General features: G+C 46.8%; 2 protein-coding genes across 4 annotated transcripts in view; one reads left to right on the plus strand and one right to left on the minus strand.

Moving 5' to 3' along the window:
• On the plus strand, nucleotides 1–27,778 carry ANKRD65 (ankyrin repeat domain 65). 3 transcript variants are annotated; one of them, XM_083162077.1, is made up of 5 exons: nucleotides 1–98; nucleotides 16,939–17,010; nucleotides 20,921–21,119; nucleotides 22,188–22,737; nucleotides 27,151–27,778. In XM_083162077.1, the coding sequence occupies exons 3-5, from the start codon at nucleotides 20,923–20,925 to the stop codon at nucleotides 27,412–27,414; spliced, it is 1,011 nt and encodes a 336-aa protein (XP_083018203.1). In that variant the 5' UTR covers nucleotides 1–98; nucleotides 16,939–17,010; nucleotides 20,921–20,922; the 3' UTR covers nucleotides 27,415–27,778. The 3 variants fall into 3 exon arrangements, with proteins under 3 accessions (XP_083018203.1, XP_083018202.1, XP_083018204.1); XM_083162076.1 differs by lacking the exon at nucleotides 1–98 and adding an exon at nucleotides 1,418–1,522; XM_083162078.1 differs by lacking the exons at nucleotides 1–98; nucleotides 16,939–17,010 and adding an exon at nucleotides 1,418–1,522.
• MXRA8 (matrix remodeling associated 8) overlaps nucleotides 1–27,781 on the minus strand; it is a 543,508-nt gene that overhangs the window by 128,511 nt on the left and 387,216 nt on the right. The gene's annotated exons all lie outside the window — the stretch shown is intronic.

Here is a 27,781-nt window from a genome sequence, read left to right on the forward strand (position 1 = left end):
CTTCATTCTTCAACAAGTGCCCTGGAATCAGCAGCCCATTACTCTTTAACAGATGAAATCTCTGTTGGGGAACATGTTCCTACACGCCAAGGTATCTTGTAAGTGTAATTGCATAAGTTCTCTTGCTTAATCTGCTTCTCAATATCATTGCTTGTCAACCTGTTGTGTGTAAGCAGCTGACTGATGAATACATAAAGGAAGACGTTTCAGGTTCCACACAGTGGGACACAACATCTAAACCTGAGCCACAGAGCTGTGACCAGAAAACGCCACTGTACAGGTAACCTGGGATGGTGACACAATCTTTCAGAACTGACTAAAGTCATAATTCTGCTTTAGTAAATGAAATATAGCACTACAGTTTATTATATCATTTTGTTGCTTTATTTTTATTTAGTAATCTTATATGAAATAACCCCAATGTTTATTTTAGTATATATATAGAAAAAAAAGTTGATTTTGCCTTACAAAAAATTGGTGCTATGTACTCACTTCTACAACGATTATACACAATACAGAGTTAGAGGACTTTAATTATAGAACATTTCAGTTGATTACAATTATTGAAAATTCTGGGATACTTTTTCTTATAACAATCACTTGGATGCTGTCTGTATTGTTCACTGAGATGCTGTGTGTATTGATATGACCGTCACTGGGATTCTGATTATGGCAGTCCGTGGGATACTGTGTGTATGTTATTGGTGGTCATTGGGATGCTGTCTTTAATTTCTGGTGTCACTTCGATGTTATCTCTATGTGATGGCGACCACTGGGATGCTGTGTGTTCTGTAGGGAGGTCACTGGGATGTTGTGTGTACTTATGGATAGCGGTAGATGCTCAATTAGTTCAGTAATACCACTCAGGTGCATGCAAGGGAGGGGTTAATACTGAGTAAGTAAACAAGATATTTTATCCCCCAGCTCACTCAATGGTATTAGTAACCAATCTTGAACACTACATGATAATAGAATTCAGAGATATTGGTTAAATATACCTGTGCAGGTGTATGACATGCCCCCAAGCCGCGTCAAGGCTTCTCTGTATATTGGGGTCCCTAGCGCCAGGGGCGGATTGGCCATTGTATCTACCGGGAACTTTCCCGGGAGGCCGACACTACAGAGAGGCCGCCGCTGCTGAAAGGTGCGCATGCGCACACTCACAGTCACGAATTTAGAGTGACAGCCTGTGACTGAGGCCGGGGCTGCTCAGCCGCTCTGCGGCAGGAGGCTTCGCCCACGGTGTGGGCCGACATCCTCATTGGTGGGTGGCTGCCGTCCGTCATAGATTGTGGCCCGCCTCCCCCCCCACCCCCCCCCCCCCCGCCCGATATATCGAATGCTGTTTCCGATGGCCGCGACAGAGCAGAGTTCAGTGAGCTGCTGCAGCTGCATTGAGCTGCAGATACAGCCACTGACAGGCAGGGGGAGCACCTCTCAGACTGATGACGTCAGCCTGAGAGGGGAGAGAGACGAAGAGCAGCAGCGCTGTGGCCGGGCTGCAGCATTCGGAAAGAATCATGTAAGTCACACTGTGGGCTCTAGGGGATGCCAACACTGGTTGGCAACCCTGTTAGGGAATGATCAAAGTACACTGGTGGTGGGGGCCGCCGGGGGTGGGGGGCAGGGAGGGAGGGGAGAGAGATTCTGTGTATATGTGCCATGCCTGCATATGGGAGGAAGGGGGGTCTGTGACTGCCTGCTGTCTGCATTAGGGCAGACAGACTCACTGTGACAACTCAGATCCCCCTCCAGCTCAGCCCCCCCATAGGCAGACATGTGACATATTCAGACCCCCCCCCCCCCATAGGCATATCAGACATAAAATGTCTGCCTATGGGGTGGGGGGAGAATGAGCTGTGCTGTGCTGGAGGGATGTGACATGTCTGTCTATAGGGGCTGTGCTGGAGGGGTATGTGACATGTCTGCCTATGGGGTGGGGGTGGGGGCTGTGCTGGAGGGCCTGTGGCATGTGAATATGTGAGTCTGCATATTTGTGGGGGGGTGGGGGGCTGTGCTGGAGGGGGATCTGATTATGTGACATGTCTGCCTATGGGGGTGAGGGATGTACTCAGGCCCGGCAACAGGCACAGTCCAAGGGTACAGCTGACCCAGGCCCCTGCGTTCTCAGGGGCCCCAAAGCATGGCTGCGGCGATGATGCACTCAGCCGCCTACACAGCACCCTACTCAGCCGACCGCCCACTCAACCCTCCTGCCGTGCAAGTTCCTTCACCCACAACCCAGCCACACTGTGGGCATTACATGTATAGGCGTCATTACTACTGCGGGCATTATGTGTATAAGTAGTGTTACTACTGCGGGCGTTATGTCTATAAGTATCGTTACTACTGTGGGCGTTATGTGTATAAGTAGTGTTACTACTGCGGGCGTTATGTGTATAAGTATCGTTACTACTGTGGGCATTATGTGTATAAGTATCATTACTACTGCTGGCATTATGTGTATAAGTATCATTACTACTGCGGGCGTTATGTGTATAAGTATTGTTACTACTGTGGGCATTATGTGTATAAGTATCATTACTACTGTGGGCATTATGTGTATAAGTATCATTACTACTGCTGGCATTATGTGTATAAGTATCGTTACTACTGCGGGCGTTATGTGTATAAGTATCGTTACTACTTTGGGCATTATGTGTATAAGTATCATTACTACTGCTGGCGTTATGTGTATAAGTATCGTTACTACTGCGGGTGTTATGTGTATAAGTATCGTTACTACTGCGGGCATTACGTGTATAAGTGTTGTTACTACTGTGGGCGTTATGTGTATAAGTATTGTTACTACTGCTGGCGTTATGTGTATAAGTATCGTTACTACTGTGGGCGTTATGTGTACAAGCGTCGTTACTACTGTGGGCATTATGTGTATAAGTATCGTTACTACTGTGGGCATAATGTGTATAAGTATCGTTACTACTGTGGGCATTATGTGTATAAGTATCGTTACTACTGTGGGCATTACGTGTATAAGTATCGTTACTACTGCGGGTGTTATGTGTATAAGTATCGTTACTACTGCGGGTGTTATGTGTATAAGTATCGTTACTACTGCTGGCGTTATGTGTATAAGCATTGTTACTACTGCGGGCATTATGTGTATAAGTATCGTTACTACTGCGGGTGTTATGTGTATAAGTATCGTTACTACTGTGGGCATTACGTGTATAAGTATTGTTACTACTGTGGGCGTTATGTGTATAAGTATCGTTACTACTGCGGGTGTTATGTGTATAAGTATCGTTACTACTGTGGGCGTTATGTGTATAAGTATCGTTACTACTGCTGGCGTTATGTGTATAAGCATTGTTACTACTGCGGGCATTATGTGTATAAGTATCGTTACTACTGCGGGTGTTATGTGTATAAGCGTTGTTACTACTGTGGGCGTTACCTGTATAAGCATTGTTACTACTGCTGGCGTTATGTGTATAAGCGTAGTTTCTACTGTGGGCATTATGTGTATAAGTATCGTTACTACTGCGGGTGTTATGTGTATAAGAATGGTTACTACTGCTGGCGTTATGTGTATAAGAATGGTTACTACTGCTGGCGTTATGTGTATAAGCGTTGTTACTACTGTGTGCGTTACGTGTATAAGTATATGCCCAAATGTTATTTCATATTATTTATTGTTACACAATAAATTGTATATTGGACATTTATTCTGCTCAATATTTTTTTTCATTGGTCTGTAACCAATTATTTGGAAACCCCCCTTTTTAAAATCCTGTTTGCCACTGCCTTTACCTTGTTAGTAAGCAGCGCTGCAGCAGTACACAGCATCAGTGTCTGCTCTGATGCACTGCAGCACTAAATTAGTGATAATAAATAAGTGTGCTGCACGTCCCAATATTTTTATTTCATTTATTTACCATTTTTTAAATATGTTCTTGGAAGTGGCATATTCAATAATATGGGACGAGGAACTTTTGGCACTCAAGCTGTTGTTGAAATACACTTAACAACATGTCAGTTTTGCTATTAAAACTGTTGCAAGGCATGCTGGAATGTGTAGTTCAACAACAGCTGGAGTGCCAAAGGTTCCTCACTCATACTGTATATTCCAAAACTAGGTGATTCATCGCGCCCTACGGGCGCTCTTCACACCGGCGTAAGGGGCTACGCCCCTTAATTTGTGAACATTTGTATTGTGAGAAATATGGTTAGAATTGTATGAAAGATGCCCTGTATTGCAGCTTCTGGCAGTGGGTGAGGGTCCAGCGTGGCAGCACAGGAGTACCGGACGGTGGCCCTGAGTCAGTGTCTCCTCCTACTGGGTGGGAGTTAGGGTGCATGAGAGCAGGAGGCAGGGCTATGAGGCATGATAGGGGTATGTGGGCAACACAGCGTCAGCGATTACCCAGTGGTGGAAGTTACGGTTCAGGAGAGCAGGAAGCTGGGTAGTGATAGGGGTGTGTGGGCATACGGGGGACTAAAGAGGAGGGTGGACACTGTGCAGCTTCTGCCAGTGGGTGAGGGTCCAGCGTGGCAGCACAGAAATACAGGAGTCAGTGTCTCCTCCAACTGGGTGGGAGTTAGGGTGCATGAGAGCAGGAGGCTGGGCGGTAAAGCATGATAGGGGAATGTGGGCAACACAGGGTGAGCGGGTCTCCACTGGCGGAAGTTACTTTTGCCATCAATGTGGGAGGACACTGCCCAGGAGGCAGGGCAGTGTCCTCCCACATTGATGGCAAAAGTATTCAACATCGGCCATAAACCATCGATTATTTGAAAATCATTGATGGTCGATGGGCATCCCTAGAACTGGAGGAGGGTGGGGGACAGTATGCAGCTCCCGGCAGTGGGTGAGCGTCTCCTCCCACTGGGAGGGAGTGAGCGTGCATGAGAGCAGGAGGCTGTATAATAGTGGTATGTGGGCAAGACATTGATAAAAGTTGTGGCGCTGGTGCAGAGGGCAGTGGGGAAACCTGCAGTGCGGCAGCCAGGGCCGGATTTCCCACCTAGGGGCGGTACCTGCTTGTGGTGGTACAGGATCCCCCATTGTCACGGGGGTACGTGAAATGCGGGAGCGGGGGCCGCGGTGGTCCGCTGGGGGGTGGAATTGCCGGAAGGGGGTCTGGGGGGTCTGCAAATTGCGGGAGGGTGGGTGGTGTGTGGGGATCCGCGGTTAGCGGGAGGGGGCGGGGGTCCGCAAATCGTGGGCGGGGGTGCGGGGGGGCTTGAATCGTGGGAAGGGGGGTCCGCAAATTGCGGGAGGGGGGTTGTCGGGGTTAGTGAATTGCGGGAGGGGGGGTTGCGGAGGTCCGTGAATTGCGGGAGGGGCGCGTGGGGTGCTGTGAGTCAAGGGGGGGTGGTGCGGGGGTCCGTGAATCACGGGAGGGGTCATGAATCGCAGGAGGCGGGGGTCGTGGGGGGGCTGCGAATCGCAGGAGGGGGGGTGTGGGGGGTTGCCGTGAATTGCATGAGGGGGGCGTGAATCAAGGGAGGGTGGGCGCAGGGGGGGTGGTGCGGGGGTCCGTGAATCGCGGGAGGGGGCATGAATCGCGGGAGGGGGGGTCGTGGGGGGTTCCGAATCGCAGGAAGGGGGGTATGGGGGGTGCCGTGAATTGCGTGAGGGGGGCATGAATCGCGGGAGGGGGGGTCCCCGAATGTGTGAATTACGGGGCTGTCGCAAATCGCGAGAGGTGCCGAGGGGGCCCGCAAATCACGGGAGGGGGGCGCTACGGGGGGTTTCGTGAATCGCGGGAGGGGGGGTCGTGGGGGGTTGCGAATCGCAGGAAGGGGGGTGTGGGGGGTGCCGTGAATTGCGTGAGGGGGGCATGAATCGCGGGAGGTGGGGTCCCCGAATGTGTGAATTAGGGGGCGGTCGCAAATCGCGAGAAGTGCCGAGGGGGGCGCTACGGGGGGTTCCGTGAATCGCGGGAGGGGGCGGCGCGAATTGCGGGAGGGGGGTCGCAAATCACAGTAGGGGGGGGGTGCCGTGAATCGCGGGAGGGGGGGTCACGGGGGGCCCTTTTAATGCCGGGAGGGGGGGTCGCAGGGGTCCCGCGAATCGCGGGAGGGGAGGATGCAGGGGTCCTGTGAATCGCGGGAGGGGGCTCGCGGGAGGGAGGGGTCGCTGGGGTCCCGCGATTTGCGGGAGGGTCGCGGGGGTCCCGCGTTTCGCGGGAGGGGGTGGTTGCGGAGGTCCAGCGAATCGCGGGAGGGGGTGGTCGGGTCTGGGACGGATATTAGACAGCACTTACATCGACAGCCATTACATCGACACCATTAGTTCGACAGCTCAATAGGTCGACATGGTTTTTGGTCGACATACCATTAGGTCGACATGTCATTGTGTCGACAGCTCATTAGGTCGACAGCTCATTAGGTCGACATGTTTTTAGGTCGACACTGCCATTAGGTCGACAGAGTCTATGTCGACAGTCAAAAGGTCGACATGGGTTTTTTCACTGTTTTTTGGCCGAAATGTCGACACAGTCGACATGGACACAGTTTGAAGTGTACCGCAGCCGCTCGCTATGCTTCGGGCACGGTGCCTCGCTGCGCTCGGTACACTATTTTATTCTCCCACCACGCCCTAGTGGATAGTAGGGCATGAAATACCGCCTGTCGGCACATGTCGGCTCAATAAACAGTGAAAAAACCCATGTCGACCTTTTGACTGTCGACATAGACACTGTCGACCTAATGGCAGTGTCGACCTAAAAACATGTCGACCTAATGAGCTGTCGACCTAATGAGCTGTCGACCTAATGAGCTGTCGACATATTGACATGTCGACATATTGACATGTCGACCTAATGGTATGTCGACCTAAAACCATGTCGACCTATTGAGGTGTCGAACTAATGGTGTCGATGTAATGGCTGTCGATGTAAGTGCTGTCTAACAATAGTCCGGATACCGGGGTGGTCGCGGGGGTCCCGCGAATTGCGGGAGGGGGGTCGCGGGGGTCCCGCGAATCGCGGGAGGGGGGGTTCGCGGGGGTCCCGCGAATCACGGGAGGGGGGGTCGCGGGGGTCCCGCGACTTGCGGGAGGGTGGAAAGCGGGGGTCCCGCGAATCGCGGGAGGGGGGGTGCGGGGTCCTGCGAATGGCGGGAGGGGGGGTCACGGGGGTTCCGCAAATCGCGGGAGGGGGGGTCGCGGGGGTCCCGCGAATCGCGGGAGGGGGGTCGCGGGGGTCCCGCGATTCGCGGGAGGGGGGGTCGCGCAATTCGCGGGAGGGGGGGTCAGGGGGGTCCCGCGAATCGCAGGAGGGGGTCCCGCAAATCGCGGGAGGGGGGGGTCGCGGGGGTCCCGCGAATCGCGGGAGGGGGGTCGCGGGGGTCCTGGCAGAGGGTAGGGATGTGCAGGAGTAATGGTGGATGGTGGCTGTGGAGTAATGGTTGATGGTGGGCGTGTACTGTAGCCCTGGCTGGGCGGGGGGGAGGTGATGTCAAGGGGGTGGAACGTCAGACACATGAAAGTGAAACTGTCCTACACAGGAATGTTCTCCACAGGGGTTGAGTGACAGATCTGGCTAAATATATAAGAGATGTTTTCCTTTGATAGGGCCTGGGCCAATTATCATTACTGTGGGTGTTAGAGTCAGAGGAGAGTGCAAAATACCTATATGCCCTATATATCCTGTCTCTGCAGATGAGGGCCCCTTCAAAACCTTGCTATGGGGCCCGAAAAAGTTCTGGTTACGGCCTTGAGCTGCCCCTTCCAAAAATGTCTGCTGGTCATAGAGGAGGGCTGCAGCGTATGGTGAGCCGCAGCAACTTCTACTCCCATGTGCCTTTGTGGAGTCAGTCTGTCTTCAGGCACTGAGCAACAGCCACCACCCTCCTATATCCAGTCTCCACCGCAGAACACCAAGCTCAGACCCCAGAGCTGTAATCCCCCTGGGCAACAAGCATGTAACACCCCCCCCCCCCCCCCCCATGGCAAGGAGTATAAATCCCCTGACATCAATCATGTAATCCCCTGGGAATGAGGATGTATATCCTGGCAACAAGCATGGAACCCCTGACATTGCATATGTAGCCCCTAATATTGGGCATGTATTTATGTATGTGATGAGCATTACAGTGTATGGTATAATGTGTAATGGGCATTATGGCATGTTGTATCATTTGTAAGGGGCATTTTTGTGTGTGGTATAATGTGTAATAGCATTACAGTGTGCGGTGTAATGTGTAATGGGAATCATGGTGTGTGAATGTGTAATGAGCATTACAGTGTGTGAATGTATAATGGGCACTAGTGTGTAATGGGCTTTAAATTTGAAGTAAACAAAACAAGCCACAATGTGTTTTTTTTGTGTGTGTTTCGGGGCCCAAACCATATTTTTGAACCTGGGCCCACAACTCGCTTGTTCCGCCTCTGTGGGGACCAGTGCAGTGGATAGCGCTGCTGCATGCGGCGTGGACGGCTGCTGATCGGCAATGGCCGGGGACTCATTTTTATTTTATTTTATATAACATACATGGCCTGGAGAGGAGGCAGGACAGTAGCCGCTTGGAGAGAGGCCGCATCCAGTAGCAGGCAGGGCACTGTTCGCCGGGGAGTGCACTGGGAGGAGGCAGGGCAGCGGACTCTGGAGTGACAGTCTCACTCTGAGTCTGTGATTGTATGTGTGTTGGGACGTCATGACGTCACCGCGCACATTACAAGAGGCGCAAACTGTGCTGGGGCAGGGTGGGAGGTTCAGAACGGAAGAAGCCAGTGTTGCGCAGCAGTTGGAGTCCTCAGTTGTGGCTCCTACTCCCCTGAGTCCGCTCACAGCAGCAGAAGACTGCTCTCAGCAGTCCAATGGCTGTGGCATCAACTAACTGTGCACTAGCATGAGGGAGGGATGGGATCAATAGGAACAGTGTATGCATGCATGTATGTATGTATCTATGAGAGTTGCGGTGTTGTATGTAAGACAGCGGTTTATGTATGAGATTGGTGTGTGTATGAGAGTGGCAGTGTATGTATTAGAACGGTGTATGTATGTATGAGAGTTGTGGTGTTGTATGTAAGACAGCGGTTTATGTATGAGATTGGTGTGTGTATGAGAGTGGCAGTGTATGTAGTAGAACGGTGTATGTATGTATGAGAGTTGCGGTGTTGTATGTAAGACAGCGGTTTATGTATGAGATTGGTGTGTGTATGAGAGTGGCGGTGTATGTATTAGAATGGTGTATGTATGTATGTATGAGAGTTGCGGTGTTGTATGTAAGACATCGGTTTATGTATGAGATTGGTGTGTGTATGAGAGTGGCAGTGTATGTAGTAGAACGGTGTATGTATGTATGAGAGTTGCGGTGTTGTATGTAAGACAGCGGTTTATGTATGAGATTGGTGTGTGTATGAGAGTGGCAGTGTATGTATTAGAACGGTGTATGTATGTATGTATGAGAGTTGCGGTGTTGTATGTAAGACAGCGGTTTATGTATGAGATTGGTGTGTGTATGAGAGTGGCAGTGTATGTAGTAGAACGGTGTATGTATGTATGAGAGTTGCGGTGTTGTATGTAAGACAGCGGTTTATGTATGAGATTGGTGTGTGTATGAGAGTGGCAGTGTATGTAGTAGAACGGTGTATGTATGTATGAGAGTTGCGGTGTTGTATGTAAGACAGCGGTTTATGTATGAGATTGGTGTGTGTATGAGAGTGGCAGTGTATGTATTAGAACGGTGTATGTATGTATGTATGAGAGTTGCGGTGTTGTATGTAAGACAGCGGTTTATGTATGAGATTGGTTTGTGTATGAGAGTGGCAGTGTATGTAGTAGAACGGTGTATGTATGTATGAGAGTTGCGGTGTTGTATGTAAGACAGCGGTTTATGTATGAGATTGGTGTGTGTATGAGAGTGGCAGTGTATGTATTAGAACGGTGTATGTATGTATGAGAGTTGCAGTGTTGTATGTAAGACAGCGGTTTATGTATGAGATTGGTGTGTGTATGAGAGTGGCAGTGTATGTATTAGAATGGTGTATGTATGAGAGTTGCGGTGTTGTATGTAAGACAGCGGTGTATTATGAGATTGGTGTGTGTATGAGAGTGGCAGTGTATGTATTAGAACGGTGTATGTATGTATGAGAGTTGCAGTGTTGTATGTAAGACAGCGGTTTATGTATGAGATTGGTGTGTGTATGAGAGTGGCGGTGTATGTATTAGAATGGTGTATGTATGTATGAGAGTTGCGGTGTTGTATGTAAGACAGCGGTTTATGTATGAGATTGGTGTGTGTATGAGAGTGGCGGTGTATGTATTAGAACGGTGTATGTATGTATAAGAGTTGCGGTGTTGTATGTAAGACATCGGTTTATGTATGAGATTGGTGTGTGTATGAGAGTGGCGGTGTATGTATTAGAATGGTGTATGTATGTATGTATGAGAGTTGCGGTGTTGTATGTAAGACATCGGTTTATGTATGAGATTGGTGTGTATGAGAGTGGCAGTGTATGTAGTAGAACGGTGTATGTATGTATGAGAGTTGCGGTGTTGTATGTAAGACAGCGGTTTATGTATGAGATTGGTGTGTGTATGAGAGTGGCAGTGTATGTATTAGAACGGTGTATGTATGTATGAGAGTTGCAGTGTTGTATGTAAGACAGCGGTTTATGTATGAGATTGGTGTGTGTATGAGAGTGGCGGTGTATGTATTAGAACGGTGTATGTATGTATGTATGAGAGTTGCGGTGTTGTATGTAAGACAGCGGTGTATTATGAGATTGGTGTGTGTATGAGAGTGGCAGTGTATGTATTAGAACGGTGTATGTATGTATGAGAGTTGCGGTGTTGTATGTAAGACAGCGGTTTATGTATGAGATTGGTGTGTGTATGAGAGTGGCAGTGTATGTATTAGAACGGTGTATGTATGTATGAGAGTGGTGGTGTATGTATGTATGTATGAGAGTGGCGGTGTATGTATGTATGAGAGTGGCGGTGTATGTATGTATGGTCAATAGTGGCGGAGTATGTATGAGAGCGATGTATGTTTTAATACAGGATTACGGTTAAAAAAAAGTCTGCAGTAAGTTGCTTTGTGGACTAGCATGAAAATCATCGGTAACACTAACAACGGTTCTTGTACGGCACTAGCCATAGTGCCGTAGTGTAGTTGTTAGTTGGGGGGTCTGGGGGCCTGGCACCAGCAAGCCTGGCAGGCCATTGTTGCATGTGGTATACTATGTAATGGGTGTGTGACGTGTCATAGGCATTATGGTGTGATTTTTTGGGGGAGCGCCTGCGGCGCGCACTATCCCAGTTGTCCCTACTTTACAAAAATGAGTAAAGCCCTGACATGATGTGTAATGTGCATTACGGGGTGTGGCATTCGTTTTGCCTGTCAACAATTTATCTAAGTATAGTGATGTAATAATCCCGCCTGATGTAATGTTGGCTCCACCCCTTATTGATTTGTTGCCGCCCACATGAGGCCACTTTCAGAAATTTTCCAGGGCCACTTTTAGTTCCCAATCCGCCCCTGCCTAGCGCTATATCTAGGTGCAGGGGGTGGCACCCCAAAAACTGTCATAAGCTAGGAAGCCCAGTGCAGCACACCAGTGAGATACTATAGTGTTAATAAATTATTGATAGAAAGCCGAAGCTATATAAGGAGAGAGATAAAATAGTGCTAGATATACTGCTGGGGACCCCCAATATACAGAGAAGCCTTGACGTGGCTTGGGGGCATATCATACACCTGCGCAGGTATATGTAACCAATATCTCTGAATTCTATTATCATGTAGTGTTCAAGATTGGTTACTAATACCACTCAGTGTGCTGGGGGAACCAATGTCTTGTATACGTACTCATGTGTGTACTGTATGACTGTTACTGGGATGCTCATGGCATTTGACACATGTCATGTGGTATTAGGGGTATAGATCATTAGGTCGACTAGGATTGGTTGATGGGCAGTAGGTCAACACAGGAAAACGGTCGACAGGGTCAAAAGGTTGAAATAAAAAGGTCAACATAATTTTTTTTAGTGTCTATGTCGCCATGGACACTGTATATGTCCCCCTTGCATGGCTCGCTGTATCTCCGCACTTGGGCATTATAAATTATATTCCCCCTCCACATCCACTGGAATGGTAAAGTATGAACAAGTCTCTACAACAGTGGTTCCCAACCCTGGTCAACAAGTACCCCCAACAGTGCACGTTTTCCAGGTCTCCTCACAGAATCACAGGTGAAATAAACAGCTCCACATGTGTTTTTGTTTTTTTAATGTAATATATTCAAAATCGGCTAGTGTGGAAAAGTTGGGACTTGACCTGAATAGGAAACGTGCAAAAGTGTTTTGATCTGAGTAAACATCTGAGTAAAATGATGTCAGGATGTCTTTGGGGCAGATTTATTAAGCTTGGAGAAGAGATAAACTGGAGATAAAGCGGAGAAAAGGTAAAAGGAGATAAAGCACCAGCCAATCAGCTATGTTTGAAAAAGACAGTTGGGAGTTGATTGGCTGGTGCTTTATCTCCTTTTACCTTTTCTCAGCTTTATCTCTTCTCCAAGCTTAATAAATCTGCCCCTTAGAGTGGTTCATTAATATACTTTAGCTTAGTAAAAAAGAGTACGAGCTTGTCCTAGTGCAAAGTGACTGACTTTGGTGAGAGAAATTCATTACATTGCGATACATTATTAATCTTCAATGACATATTATAAGTTATTACTAGTTATATGATGCAGATGAGCAAATTGTAACCATTCAAAGGTAAATGTAGCACAGTGAATGGGGTTGGGATCATTTGGTCTATAGCATGATGGTCGACAGCCATTAGGTCGACACCATTAGGTCGACATGGGAAAAGGTTGACATGGGTCTAGGTCGACATGGAAAAGGTCGACATGTTTCTAGGTCGTAAGGTCATTAGTTCGACAGGTCGTTAGTTCGACAGGTCCTTAGTTCGACAATGTCTAGGTCGACAGTCAAAAAAAGGTCGACATGGGGTTTTTCACAGTTGTTTGACCTGGATGTCAACACAGTCGACATGGACACAGTTTAAAATGCACCGCATCCCCTCGCATCGCTCGCTATGCGTCGGACACTATTTTACTCTCCCACCACGCCCTAGTGGATGGTAGGGCATGAAATACCGCCTGTCGGCACATGGCTCAAAAAACTGTGAAAAACCCCATGTCTACCTTTTGACTGTCGACTTAGATACTGTCGAACTAATGACCTGTCGAACTAATGACCTTTCGACTTAGAACAATGTCGACCCATTCCCATGTCGACCTAGACCCATGTCAACCTTTTCCCATGTCGACCTAATGACTGTCGACCATCAAGCTGTAGACCAAATGACCGTATCCCCAGTGAATGTGACCTAGCTGCTAAAATCAACACAAATACTAATGTTCCAACAAATATATAGTAGCTTTATTAATATAATTACACTGCTTGTTAATTGTCATTTCAGATGTAATCGGTATGTAATACCAACCCACTGCATGCATGTAATACAAGTGGTTCAAGTTAGAAGTAATTCCATGTTGTTGCCTGATATGCATCTCCTATTGATGAAGCTATTGTACACCCATTATAGAGGGCTGAGCACATTATTGCTGAGATCTGTCCAGTGCTTTGTTATGAAGCTGTATAATTAGATTCATTCACAGTTGGGATACTGGACAAAAAAACGGTGAACCGAAATCTGAGCGCTAAAGTTCTGCAGGTGGATATGGAACGCGTGTGGTAACCCCGTACCACCGAGACAGTATTTTCAAAGGTTGATGTGTACAAGACACATCTGTTGCATTCCAAGGACCCTCCTGCGAACTTAAAAAAGGCGGAAGAAAAGTGACGTCCCTATCTTAAGAGAAACGCTCCTCTTCTCCGCCTCAAGGTCTATCAGCAAGTTCCCAAAGTTAGATATACGGATAGAAAGTGACGTCCCTATATCACAAAGGACGCTCCTCTTCTCCGCCTCAGGGAAAGTGGGAAAGACTTCACCAATGTGAATTCCTGTCTCATAAATATCGGACAAAGTGTGCACCCTGCACCACACCTTAGTGTATTCAAAGAGGTACCCTACGTCCCTTATAGGGGATAGGCGTCTCCTCTTCTCCGAGTTGGTCTTATATCGTCATATACTGGGTTATATCACAAGCCCTCTTTCTTCCATATACATAGCCGTGGGTCAGGATACCATATGGGAATAAAATATGATCGAATATAGTGTAATAAAATCTCATTTATTCAAACACACAATATACTAGTAGGACAAAAATAAAAGCATGTACAAGTTCTATAGTGGAATAGTAAAAACAGCCGTATGAGGGGATTCAAACAATTACCAGAACAGGTGGAGAACTTGGTGGAAAAAAGTTCTCAAACGAGCATGGAGGGTCGGAGTCCCGGAAACTCCTTTACTTCAGGCAAGTCAAACACCCTTGGTAGTTCTGGCAGTAAGGTCCCCAAATCGGTAGTTGTAATCCGACGCGTTTCAACCGCCTGCTGCGGTCTTTATCAAGGATGTAGTATTGGGTTGTCCTTTTCCCTATTTATGAGCGTAGGTGGCCAATCAAGGAAGTGCAAACATTCGCGCCAAAATCTCCGTTACGAGCGGCGGAAGTAGTCGTCGCTCATTCAGCCCCACTTCCGTCCTCTCCTGTGTGTAGCGCCTTTGCCACACTTCCGGTTTTTCCTTCAGACGTTACGCTGGTGTCCGGAGATATCATTGCTGATTCAGCCCCACTTCCGTCCTGTCCTGAGTGTAGCGTTTTTGCCACACTTCCGTTCAGACGTTATGCCGATGTCTGGAGATATTCTGTCCATTTCACACTGCGTCGAGGGCGGAGTTTTGTACGGCATATGTGTAGACGAGCTGAAGGTGCCGTCTATATAGGGTCTATTCCTCCAGACAATAAATTATGGGCAATCCAATAAAAAAGAGAAGGGGGACATATTAGGATACAGTCAAATGTGCAATATAAATATATAAAAACACTTGAATACAGATCTTAAAATACTGAGCGAAAAAATGTAAAAGATATTAAATAAAAAAAAAAAAAAAAAAAAAAAAACTTGGAGGTGTGAAGAAAGACTATAAAAACCATTTAATTTCAAAGTCTTTGTTGAGACCATTGGGGAGTAATGTATTTAGATTAAAAATACATTTCATTTCTTCTTTCGCCAATTGTGATCCTTTATTCTTTTTTCTCGGGTCATCTTTGATCTCTTTGATGCCCAGAAATCATAGATTTCTGGGCATCAAAGAGATCAAAGATGACCCGAGAAAAAAGAATAAAGGATCACAATTGGCGAAAGAAGAAATGAAATGTATTTTTAATCTAAATACATTACTCCCCAATGGTCTCAACAAAGACTTTGAAATTAAATGGTTTTTATAGTCTTTCTTCACACCTCCAAGTTTTTATTTTTTATTTTTTATTTTTATTTAATATCTTTTACATTTTTTCGCTCAGTATTTTAAGATCTGTATTCAAGTGTTTTTATATATTTATATTGCACATTTGACTGTATCCTAATATGTCCCCCTTCTCTTTTTTATTGGATTGCCCATAATTTATTGTCTGGAGGAATAGACCCTATATAGACGGCACCTTCAGCTCGTCTACACATATGCCGTACAAAACTCCGCCCTCGACGCAGTGTGAAATGGACAGAATATCTCCAGACATCGGCATAACGTCTGAACGGAAGTGTGGCAAAAACGCTACACTCAGGACAGGACGGAAGTGGGGCTGAATCAGCAATGATATCTCCGGACACCAGCGTAACGTCTGAAGGAAAAACCGGAAGTGTGGCAAAGGCGCTACACACAGGAGAGGACGGAAGTGGGGCTGAATGAGCGACGACTACTTCCGCCGCTCGTAACGGAGATTTTGGCGCGAATGTTTGCACTTCCTTGATTGGCCACCTACGCTCATAAATAGGGAAAAGGACAACCCAATACTACATCCTTGATAAAGACCGCAGCAGGCGGTTGAAACGCGTCGGATTACAACTACCGATTTGGGGACCTTACTGCCAGAACTACCAAGGGTGTTTGACTTGCCTGAAGTAAAGGAGTTTCCGGGACTCCGACCCTCCATGCTCGTTTGAGAACTTTTTTCCACCAAGTTCTCCACCTGTTCTGGTAATTGTTTGAATCCCCTCATACGGCTGTTTTTACTATTCCACTATAGAACTTGTACATGCTTTTATTTTTGTCCTACTAGTATATTGTGTGTTTGAATAAATGAGATTTTATTACACTATATTCAATCATATTTTATTCCCATATGGTATCCTGACCCACGGCTATGTATATGGAAGAAAGAGGGCTTGTGATATAACCCAGTATATGACGATATAAGACCAACTCGGAGAAGAGGAGACGCCTATCCCCTATAAGGGACGTAGGGTACCTCTTTGAATACACTAAGGTGTGGTGCAGGGTGCACACTTTGTCCGATATTTATGAGACAGGAATTCACATTGGTGAAGTCTTTCCCACTTTCCCTGAGGCGGAGAAGAGGAGCGTCCTTTGTGATATAGGGACGTCACTTTCTATCCGTATATCTAACTTTGGGAACTTGCTGATAGACCTTGAGGCGGAGAAGAGAAGCGTTTCTCTTAAGATAGGGACGTCACTTTTCTTCCGCCTTTTTTAAGTTCGCAGGAGGGTCCTTGGAATGCAACAGATGTGTCTTGTACACATCAACCTTTGAAAATACAGTTGGGATACTGTAGACTTAAATGATTTTGGTGTTTTGTTACCCAAACCAATTTGAAGGTGACCATAAGGAGGACACCTAAACATGCAAAACACACATCATACACATCAGTATGCGTGACCTGTCATTCACCCACTTGCTAACTATTTGGCCGCCATATTGCCTATGCCCCCCCACCCCGTCTCTCCAGTCTTTTTATCCCAGCCATCTTTTCTTTTTTTTTTTCTTGTCACCTAACCCTGTTCCTTTCATCTCTGTACCCCTTCAAAATGCAGTCAGGATCGCGGTGTTGAAATCCCAACGTTCAGAATGCTGACAGAGACATCCTGACGGTCAGAATCTCAGCGGTAAGTACCGGGTTAGGCACTAGGGAGAGAGTTAGGTTGCAGGAGTGGATGGTTAAGGCGCCAGCAGATGTCAGCATTCTGACTGATGGGATTTCAGTGTCCTGAATATTGACACCCCCCCCCCCCCCATTACCCCCTGCCCCATAGGTGAGATGTAATGCCGCACAAGTTTTTGTAAAGGGGCAATTGCTTACAAGGTATGGTTCCTCCAGCATCCGGCGCAGCCGCTGAAGTCAGGCGGCATTACATCCAGTCCCATGTCTTTTTCCCTGCTGGTATCTGTTGAGTGTGTCACGGGATGGGTTGGTTTTGCAGGATGGCTGGTGCAGCTGTTGGGAAGGGCAGTGACTGGTATCCCATCTCTGCCTGACTACCCACGTACCTACTTGCTCATTTTCCTTTATATCCCCCCGTCCCCCAATCTGTCTCCTTCACCTCTCTCCCCAGCTGGTGTGCTGTTTTATTTTCTCCTCTTTCTTCCCCCTTCTACCACCAAATCCTATTCCATCAATTTGGTCCTTCTTACAGTCCATCACTGACAACCCCTGTCACCGCTTTGCCCAAAATCTGCTCTTCACCTCTCCCCCTGTGTTTGAGTGGTGGCTGCCCAGTACAACCTCAGCACCTGATGTTCTCTGTCTACTGCCTTCTGGTCTTGGGGGCAGATGCTGCCACAGGGCCTACTGGGAAGGATCCAGGTGCACTTGGACATCCACACCAGAGGTTCTGTCCTCAGCCAGCCACTTGCTTGTTCTGTAGGGGTGAGGGGCAGATTCTCCCGGGATCAAGACATTCTGAAAATAAACCAGATGTACCCCATTCATGGGTGTGTGGGGCACTTTAATAACAAATGTTATTTCTTTATTTGTTTTACAAAGTGTACAGTTTTAATTCATGTAACACTGACCATTGTAGGCTACAAAATTCTATTTTGTATCCTTTGGTTACCACGCCAACAGCTTACGGTACTTTGCCAGGACTGACTCTTATTAGAGACTTTAGGCAGGATTCCCAATCAATCCGCACCCAATGCCATTATTCATGTAGTTGTACATTTTTGGTGGGGGGGGGAACTGGGCATGAGTAAAAAGTCCTAAAAAATCTTATGGTGGATTCAAATTCGCTGTTGGTGTCGGAACAGACAGTATCAGCAGTAGTGAGGCGGAAATGTATTTGATGTTCCTTGGTGGTGACTAGGAGGTGGCTAGAAATGCAGCCATAAATGGGCCATTCACCATGTGTGATAGAGGAGTGTCCAAGGTCAAATGGAGAAACGGCATCAGCCCTGTGTCTCTATGGTGTGAATGATGGTGGTTTGTAAGAAAGAACCAATTGGTAAGATCAGGAAGATGGCACATGTGCATTAGAAAGCAAAGACTCCCCAAATTTTCTTTCTCTGTGTGCTGCCATCTTCCCGAAGCCAATAGGAACATGCCAATGATAGAGAGGAGAGACCTGCTTCCCAGATCACGCTCAGTTTGCCGAGGGTGATGGGTTGGACGGTAGACACAGGCCCCTCAAGCCAGTAATTAGTTAATTAGTACAACCCCCCTCAGTGCCAGTGTCTCCAGCCAGCCCCTTAGTTTCTCTCCAGCCCTACAGTGTCTCCCCAGTTCCAACCTTCTGTCTTCATCCCCACAGTGTCTCTCCAATTCCAACCTTCTGTCTTCATCCACACAGTATCTACCCAGTTCCAACCTTCTGTCTTCATCCCCACAGTATCTCCCCAGTTCCAACCTTCTGTCTTCATCCCCACAGTATCTCCCCAGTTCCAACCTTCTGTCTTCATCCCCACAGTGTCTCTCCAGTTCCAACCTTCTGTCTTCATCCCTACAGTGTCTCTCCAGTTCCAACCTTCTGTCTTCATCCCCACAGTATCTCCCCAGTTCCAACCTTCTGTCTTCATCCCCACAGTGTCTCTCCAATTCCAACCTTCTGTCTTCATCCCCACAGTATCTCCCCAGTTCCAACCTTCTGTCTTCATCCCCACTGTATCTCCCCAGTTCCAACCTTCTGTCTTCATCCCCACAGTGTCTCTCCAGTTCCAACCTTCTGTCTTCATCACCACAGTATCTCCCCAGTTCCAACCTTCTGTCTTCATCCCCACAGTATCTCCCCAGTTCCAACCTTCTGTCTTCATCCCCACAGTATCTCTCCAGTTCCAACCTTCTGTCTTTAACCCCACAGTATCTCCCCAGTTCCAACCTTCTGTCTTCATCCCCACAGTATCTCCCCAGTTCCAACCTTCTGTCTTCATCCCCACAGTATCTCCCCAGTTCCAACCTTCTGTCTTTATCCCCACAGTGTCTCTCCAGTTCCAACCTTCTATCTTCATCCCCACAGTGTCTCCCCAGTTCCAACCTTCTGTTTTCATCCCCACAGTGTCTCCCCAGTTCCAGCCAGCCAGCCCTTCTGTCACTATCACTGCAGTATCTCTGTAGCTAGCCCCTTCTGTCTTCAGCTCAACTCTGTCTCTCCAGCTGTAGGCCCCACATTCCTCTACCTCCAGCATCTTCTGACTGCCACAGCCCCCTCTGTCAGCAGTGAGTGTCCCAAAATAAAAGTGCAAAACGCTTGTTTACCTTTTTGTGTGTCTACCTGTTCTCTGTCGACTGTTTGCTTGTGTTACTGTTGACCTCGTGCATGTTGAGTTTTTGGTGTTGCCCTAGACATTGCACCCCACCCACCTGTGTGTCGAAGTTCAATAAACAAAATTAAATATAAAATTGCTAATCGAACTATATAAAAGGCTAACACAGCGCCTCGCCTCTGCAGTCAGTGCTGTGCTGGCCAGTGACGGACACCAGACAGAGCGCAGCTTGGGGCGGACTGGTGACATACGCCACTCTGTCTCCTCTCCTGCACAGTTCAGGAACAGGAGCCATCAAACATCTAGAATTGTAGCGGACTCTTCCCGACCTCCATGCGCATCCGACCAGACATCGCTGTATGTCTCTGCGGGGTTAGAGAGGTGAGGGGGGGGGGTGACTCTTACAAATAATGAAAGGGACATGAACCAGGAATGCAAATATAGTGCTATAAAATGTATGTGTGTGTTTGTGTGTGTGTGTGGGGGGGGGGTGTCTAGCTCTGACACACAAACACACACACAGACCAGCTCCCAACAGTAGCCGCCTCATGGAGACTCATAGTACGAGCCCCTCAGTTCCAGCAACCTGCCAGCTCCTGTGTTTGTAGTAACAGCCCCTCCACTGACCACACATAGACCAGACCACACAAGGATCATGTAGATGCAGTGTATATGAAAGTATGTATATTTCATATGCTCCTACATGGCTTGATGGATCTAGAGTGGACCAAACTTTGTACACATACTCTCCATTTTCCAACTTAATAAATTGAAAATTTAAACCAGGGCAATGCCAGGTACTTCAGCTAATAATAATAATAATGTAATACCGCTTTCACACCGCACTTGTTAAACGGTATATTGACATTTTTTTCCCATTTCAAAACGTTTAAGGCTGCAGTGGGAAAGCGCCAGAGTTGATTTACCGGTTAATGATAACCGGTATTTCAAAACATTTAAAAAGCAGAGTCCTACACGTTTCAGAGACGTTTTTATGCAGTGAGAATGGCTCTGAAACGGTATTTAGTAAAAGCTACAGATTACAGACCTGTGATAGGCTGTCCCCTGCATTCTGCCTTGAAACGTGTTCAGGGGATTAAACGGGTTGACTGATGTGAATGGTACTTAAACAGTATTTAAAACGGTAATCTACTGCAATGTGAAGGCTCAGACCCGTTTTAAATACCGTTTAAAAATACCGGTAACATTTTGGCAGTGTGAAAGCGGTATACGTTTGGAACTCTGTGACCTGTATACAAGCACTTGGATTACGTTACTTTTAATCACTGTTCTGAGTAATAATGGGTCTTGTTTTCCAAGATATGCAGCAGAAAGTGGGGAGCCTTACCCCTGAAGCTGAGCTGGCCAGAAGATGCCTGGAGCTGAGCGAGGAGCTGAGTGTGCCGGATAAATTAGGCCATGGCAGTACCGACTGGAGAGCACTGAACTTGGCTGCCTGGAATGGTAACACTCGCCTTGTAAAACATCTCCTTCAACAAGGAGAAAAGATTGACGACAGGTAAGTGTAAATAGTCGCTAATGTGTGGTCACTGTACTCCGGCTTTCAATTACTGAGATTATTTTGCCCGCATAAATCCCTATTGAGAACGCGAGGCTTTGTTGTGATTTATCGTCCATTCGTGGTGATAAGCCTCCGCTAGCCTACATGTCCATTCTCACGGCTAATCCTTTGCACACCTTGGGGTTTATTTATTAAGTCTCCTTGCTGCAAGGACTTTCAGCAGAAAGCAGATACAGTACATGAATCATGGCAGAACAATCCATGAGTTCTGAGTGGACTGACTGAACAAAACACAGGGACAAGCCGGTAATTCTACCTCAGCTTTGTAGTGACAAGACGTGACACATTCCACAAAACAATTAGTTGTGTGCTTTAAACAAAATGAATCTCTCAAGTCCTAATAGCACTACACTATGGGCCTTATTCTAGTTCACTCTTTCTGACAAAATCCTTCTTAGATGGACAAAACCATGTGCACTGCAGGTGGGGCAGATGTAACTTGTGCAGAGAGAATTAGATTTGGGTGGGGTTTTACTTCAAAGTGAGATCTATATTGCAGTGTAAAAATAAAGCAGTCAGTATTTACCCTGCACAGAAACAAAATAACTCACCCAAATCTAATTCTCTCAGCACATTTTACATCTGCCCCACCTGCAGTGCACATGGTTTTGTCCATCTAAGAAGGATTTTGTCAGAGAGTGAACTAGAATAAGGCCTTATGATTGAATATTGGTACTGCGCTCTGTCTTATGTTAATGCTGAAATGTGGAACCAATATTGTGTTCAACCTAGGTGTAAATATAAAGCAGGCATGTGCCCATAAGGTTAAATATCTGTATCTCATTCTGTTATATTATAGTTTCATTGTTTTTTGTTCCCCAAATGTCAGTTTTGAGGCATTTTCTAAATTGCATTGTTTGTTTACCCAGTTGTATTCTTTTATGGTGTATTGGGTACTTTGTGGTACCCTATAAATAGAAGTTAATGATGATGATGATAATAATTTAATCTTTAGGAAAATGAGGGAAATATTTGTATCCTAAATAAAGTTTTCTATTTCCCCAGGGATGAGCTGGGCTGGACCCCTCTACATTGTGCAGCATCCAATGGTCACTTGGCTACAGCGAAGCTGCTGATCCAGCGAGGGGCGTCACTGAAGTGTCAGGATTCCGCTGGCTGCACACCTCTCCACCACGCAGCATGGAGCGGACACACACACCTGTGCCAAGTGCTGCTAAACCGTGGTGCCAATGCCGCCACACCCACCATAGGTGGCCTGACAGCTCTGCATTTAGCAGCTGCCAATGGGCACACGCTGATCACGCAGTTCTTACTCAAGCAATGCATAGACCCATGTATAGGTGACAAGAACCAGTGGAGCCCACTACACTGGGCGACCGTGAGTAATCACATCCATATCATGGACCTTCTGAGTGAGCTTGGCGTCTCTTTGGACCTGGAGGCTTCTGGGAGCCTGACTCCTCTGCACATTGCAGCAGAGACTGGGAAACTGGAAGCTTTGGACTATCTACTGAAGAAGGGGGCTGATGTGAATGTCCAAGATCTAGTGGGAAGGACAGCTCTCGCAATAGCAGCGAACAATGGCAGCCTAGAGGTATGTATACCAAGTCACGAACACAGATTAAGATAAGGAACTTTCACTTCTGTAACTAACATTTACTCAAACGAGGCACGTGATGTACTTAATTATAGTACACAGGGAAGGAAAGACAGGTAATTAGTCCTGGCGCACACACAGAACACTTGTCAAAAATGCCTTTGATCTCGCAGAAGGGTAATAACGCATGTAGGAACATTACAGAGAAACCTAAAAGCAGATTAATTGCATGATAGCAAGACCCACAGGGGCAGGTTTATTATGCTCGGTGAAGTGATAAACTGTCTGGTTTTTATCACCGGCCAATCAGCTCCTACCTGTCATTGTTCAAACCAAGCCTGTAGCTTCACAGGTAGGAGCTGATCGCCCCACAGAGCGCAGGGAGTGATAAACCTGTGCTCCACAATATCACACTGGAACATGGCTTATTTAACAAAAATACCATATATGTACCGGCACTGAGGTGGTATCCAGATTATAGGCTGACAGCAGAGCCCAACCCCCCCCCCCCCCCCTCCCCTGCTGCTGAGCGTGACAAACCTCCCAACATGACCTTCTCCAGGAGGGACACATTGCTCTGTTTCTGGACCTCTGAATGAATAACTGCCATCACCTGTGCTGAAAAGCACCTTTCTTATCAATTACCCTGCAGGGCAGCCGAGAGGGGGGGGGGGGGGGGGATACTAATTACCCGGGCCCAGGCTTCCTGGAGGGGCCCCGCGGGGGCCCTGGTCTGACCCCTCCCTTCCCCCTCCGTCCCTCCCGGGTAGCAAGTTGGCAACAGCAGCAAACACTTCAACAGCATGTGCTGTGCTGACAGCAGGCTCAGCATGAGTGTCTCACTGACAGCGTGATAGGTCATGCTGAGCCTGCTGTCAGCACAGCACATGCTGTAGGTGTGTGCTGCTGCTGCTGAGATTACAGTTTTTAGAGTTTTCATTCACCCTCCTCTAAACATTTTGGGGGCGTGGCCTAAGTGTGGGAGGTGCCCACACTTAGGCCACGCCCCCAAAATTTTACCTGGGCCCGGTATTCCTCTCGGCTGCCCTGTTACCCTGTTCAGCACAGGTGATGGCAATCATACGTTCAGAGGAAAGTCCAGAAACAGAGCATTGTGTCCCTCCAGGAGAGGGTCATGTTGGGAGGTATGGATTAAATAGGTTGACACCAAAAGGTTGAAATGACCAAGTTGATTTTAACAAAAGATCCCATAAGTCATATCATTTTATATAGATATATTTCTTACATTTGATTTGTTGATTGGTATATATTAATTAATATGGTATCCAGATGGCTGACAACATCTAGGTCGACACCAAAAGACAATGGTTGACACAAGAAAAGTACCATCCATGTGAACTCTGATTGGGAATGGGACAGTGGCCTGAAGCATGGGGAGAGAAGAGAGCCATGCACTAATGGGGGTCCATGTACACTTATGTGTAGACATCAACAACAACAACAATTGTAAACTCATGTTGACCTTTTCATGTGTCAACAATTTCCATTGTAGACCTTTTGCTTGGGCCACCCTTTTGTTACTATCGACCTAGTGCATGTCAACCTTTTGTCAATGTCGACCTTTTGTTGGTGTTGACTTGAATGTCTATCTAGACACTGTGGACCATTTAATCCGAAGCCACCTAAGCAATAAGTCATTAGGTCGACACCGTTGGGTCGACATGTGGGAAGGTCAACAGGGTTCTAGGTCGACTGTTAATTTAGTATAAATAAATACAGATACAGCCAAGTCAATCAACTCTAAGTTCAGTAATACCCCTTTTACACCGCCGCAAAAACCTGAGTATTTCTCTTGTGGACCCAGGTCAGTGGCGGTGTAAAAGGGGTTAGCCCGTGTCCCTTTACACGTGAGTTCTACCCAGGTCCTGACCAGAGTAGAACATGGGCAGGACCTGGGTAGAAGGCAGTGTAAACGGGTATGTTGGGTCATCCGACCCGGCTCCCATTTACATCAATGGGGGAAGCCCAATCTCCGGACCACAGCGTCTGCAGGTTGGACGGGAGGTGCACACACGGCCTCCACCGCTGTCTGCTGTACTCTGCAGACAGCAACGGAGGCAGGGAGGATGACTGCTCTGCCCAACTTCCCTGCACCGCTGATCCTGGTGCCCACCTCCATCTATAATTAGCTGCAGTGTAAAAAACTGCCCGTTAGGAGCAGCACATGTTTGGGGGTGTGACACTTGGATGCTTGTGTTTATACTATCTGACGTGCCAGTAAGTGCAAGATATTTCTACTGCCCTGTACCATAAGCCATCCTTAATGCCATGCACATACTGCCCATGTAAGCTGTCCTACTTATTAAATATGTATACATATTTAAAAATAAACAGAAATGTCATAGTAGCTTTTGTATTATTCTGTTAAATAGGCCATCACAAGAAGGCTCATGTCCAATCAAGGAAACAAAAGGATGGCGGTCAATACTGTTGCGCTCACACCTAAATCTGCCCCTGATGTCCGCGCCCTCCGAGATTAGCTGTGTGCTCAGGAGCAAGAGTAGGGCAGAGGATCAGGTTGAGAGATGAAAGGAAAGAATTCATCTCGGTGTGGTGCACCAACAAGAGAAAATAATCATAAAATATAACCTTTAATGACTTAATTTTAAAACAAGCGATGTTAAAAAAAACACATATAAGACTAAATAAGAGAAAATAGTGCGCGTTTAAAACCGCACGTGCGGGAAAACCGTGTCTGATTTCATTGTCTCCCTTTTAAAGAATAAAGATGTTCAGTCGTGTATTCGCTGTATCACATAATTTATCCCCAAAATTCTTACTATTGGTGTGTTTAATTAACTTTTAGGATATACAGGTTCCACTATTGTGTGAAACACCAATAGTTTATATAGGTGGGATGATTAAAACATTTGTGTCAAGCAGAGATTGTTAAAAAAGTATCCTTTATTATGAGAGGATATTATTTGTAACAGTTTAAGTACATGCCAGTCTAAATCATTAGTGAATAACCAAGTTAGTGGGGGAAATTTACTAAGAATACGATTTTTCATATTCTTAATACGAATGAATACCAATGCATACGGCTGTTTTAGCCGTATGCAAATTCATGTTCCGGAGGGTATTTTACAAAGCAAATACGACTGCTTTGTAAACCCAGATGTCGTGTTCATTCGTATTAGCGGCCGTATATTCGGCCGCTAATACGAATTAGTATAGGCAGTCTGCACGGATCAGTCAGATCTGTGCAGGCTGCAGTGTGTAAAAAAAAAAGAGAGAAATAAATAAATTTAAAAAACAGTGTGGAGTCCCCCCCCCCATGGCCGTAACCAGCACCAGGCTCAAAGAGCCGGGGCTGGTTTTAAAAAATCAGGGAACAATTCACACAGGGCTCCGCTGAATTTTTAAAACCAGCCCCAGGCTCCAGGGCCGGGTCTATTTCCCAAAATACGGGGGACAAAATGAATAGTGGTCCCCCGTATTTTAAGAACCAGCCCCAGGCCCAACCAGCCAGCAGGGTAATGCCACAGCCAGGGGGAGACTTTTTATACAAGTCCCCCCGGCCAAAGCATTCATCCCTACTGACCAGTCAGCCCCCTCCAGGACTTACCTGGCCAGGCTGAAGCCTGGTGCTGTCCCTGGTACCCCTGGGCATTGAGTACCAGGCTGATCTTTGTGTATAAAATAGAATGAAACACCATTGTCTAATACTGTGGAACTATGAGTCCCAGCAGGTCTCCTTAGTAAGGTAATTGGAGGCTCCCGCCAGTAAAGCCACACCTCCTTTAGTGATATCAGCGGGGCTACTTTGAAGCCATGCCCCTTTATGAAAAGCCATGTCCCCTTTTCAAGGGTCTCTTGGCCGCACCAGGTGTCACCGCTCCTTGTGTGCCTCTGCCTCGGACCATCACAGATTGTTCCATTGTTAAATAAATCTCTCACTTTGGGGTAGATTTATTAAGCTCGGTGAATTGATAAAGTGTCTGGTTTGTATCATCGGCCAATCAGCTCCTACCTGTCATCTTTCAAACCAAGCCTGTAACTTCACAGATAGGAGCTGATTGGCCGGTGATAAAAACCAGACACTTTATCACTTCACCGAGCTTAATTAATCTACCCCTCTGTCCTTTATTAAGCTATGGGTCACACACACACTATTATTTGATTGACTGTTTAGAGATTATTTGTAGTGGTTACAAAGCACGCTATACTGAAAAATCCATTAGGTGCAGGCAGTAGGCACATGTTGTGGTTCCTTGCCTATCGATAGCATGAATATTGTTGTTTTTTTTTCAAAATGGCCGCCTTTATGAAGTATAGGCATTCCGAATACAATGTCATTATCAGTTTGTAATTGGCAGAACAAAAAACATACAACGTATGTTTATGATCTTGTGTCTTTGCTTCTGGCTAATGTAGCGCTTCTTATAGGTTGTCCGGCTACTGTTGGATAAGAACGCAGATATGGACACTGAGGACAAGCATGGGCGCACAGCCATACACAGAGCAGCAGGAGCAGGACATCTTCACATTATACAGCTGCTTGTACAAAATGGCGCCTCGTTAAATGTAAAGGACAGCCTGCATCTTACACCAATGCAGAGAGCGGTCATGCTGGGACACAACAAAGTGTATGACTATTTGCAAGAACATGGGGCTGTGACTGAAAATGGAGATGCGGTTCCATGTGGATAGATATGCAGTCTGTGTGTGTGTTTGTGTGTATATATATATTGTGGCAGAGACAGCATCTCTCCACATGAGGGTAATGTGGAGGATCCAGACCAGGTTTTGGAAGCAGCCGCATCAGCAGGGTTGTGTAATCAGCAGCACCTGTGCTCTCCTGATGTTTCCAGGGCAGAGGGTAAATGCTCTTGATGGTGGATTAGTTGCCCAAGCGATAGGCCAGGGTGTGGGATATGATAGGGACCACTGGAGCATTTGGAAGAGTCTGTACTATGCTGTGATTACCTGCATGCTGTAACTCCACTTGCCTGTGAAATTAACCTGGTATGCTGTGGCCTGCTAACCAAAATAAAGGCCAAAGACTTCATTTGAATGC

Source organism: Crinia signifera, chromosome 19 (genome assembly GCF_055691185.1).
Source record: "Crinia signifera chromosome 19, ASM5569118v1, whole genome shotgun sequence".
Taxonomy (NCBI): domain Eukaryota; kingdom Metazoa; phylum Chordata; class Amphibia; order Anura; family Myobatrachidae; genus Crinia; species Crinia signifera.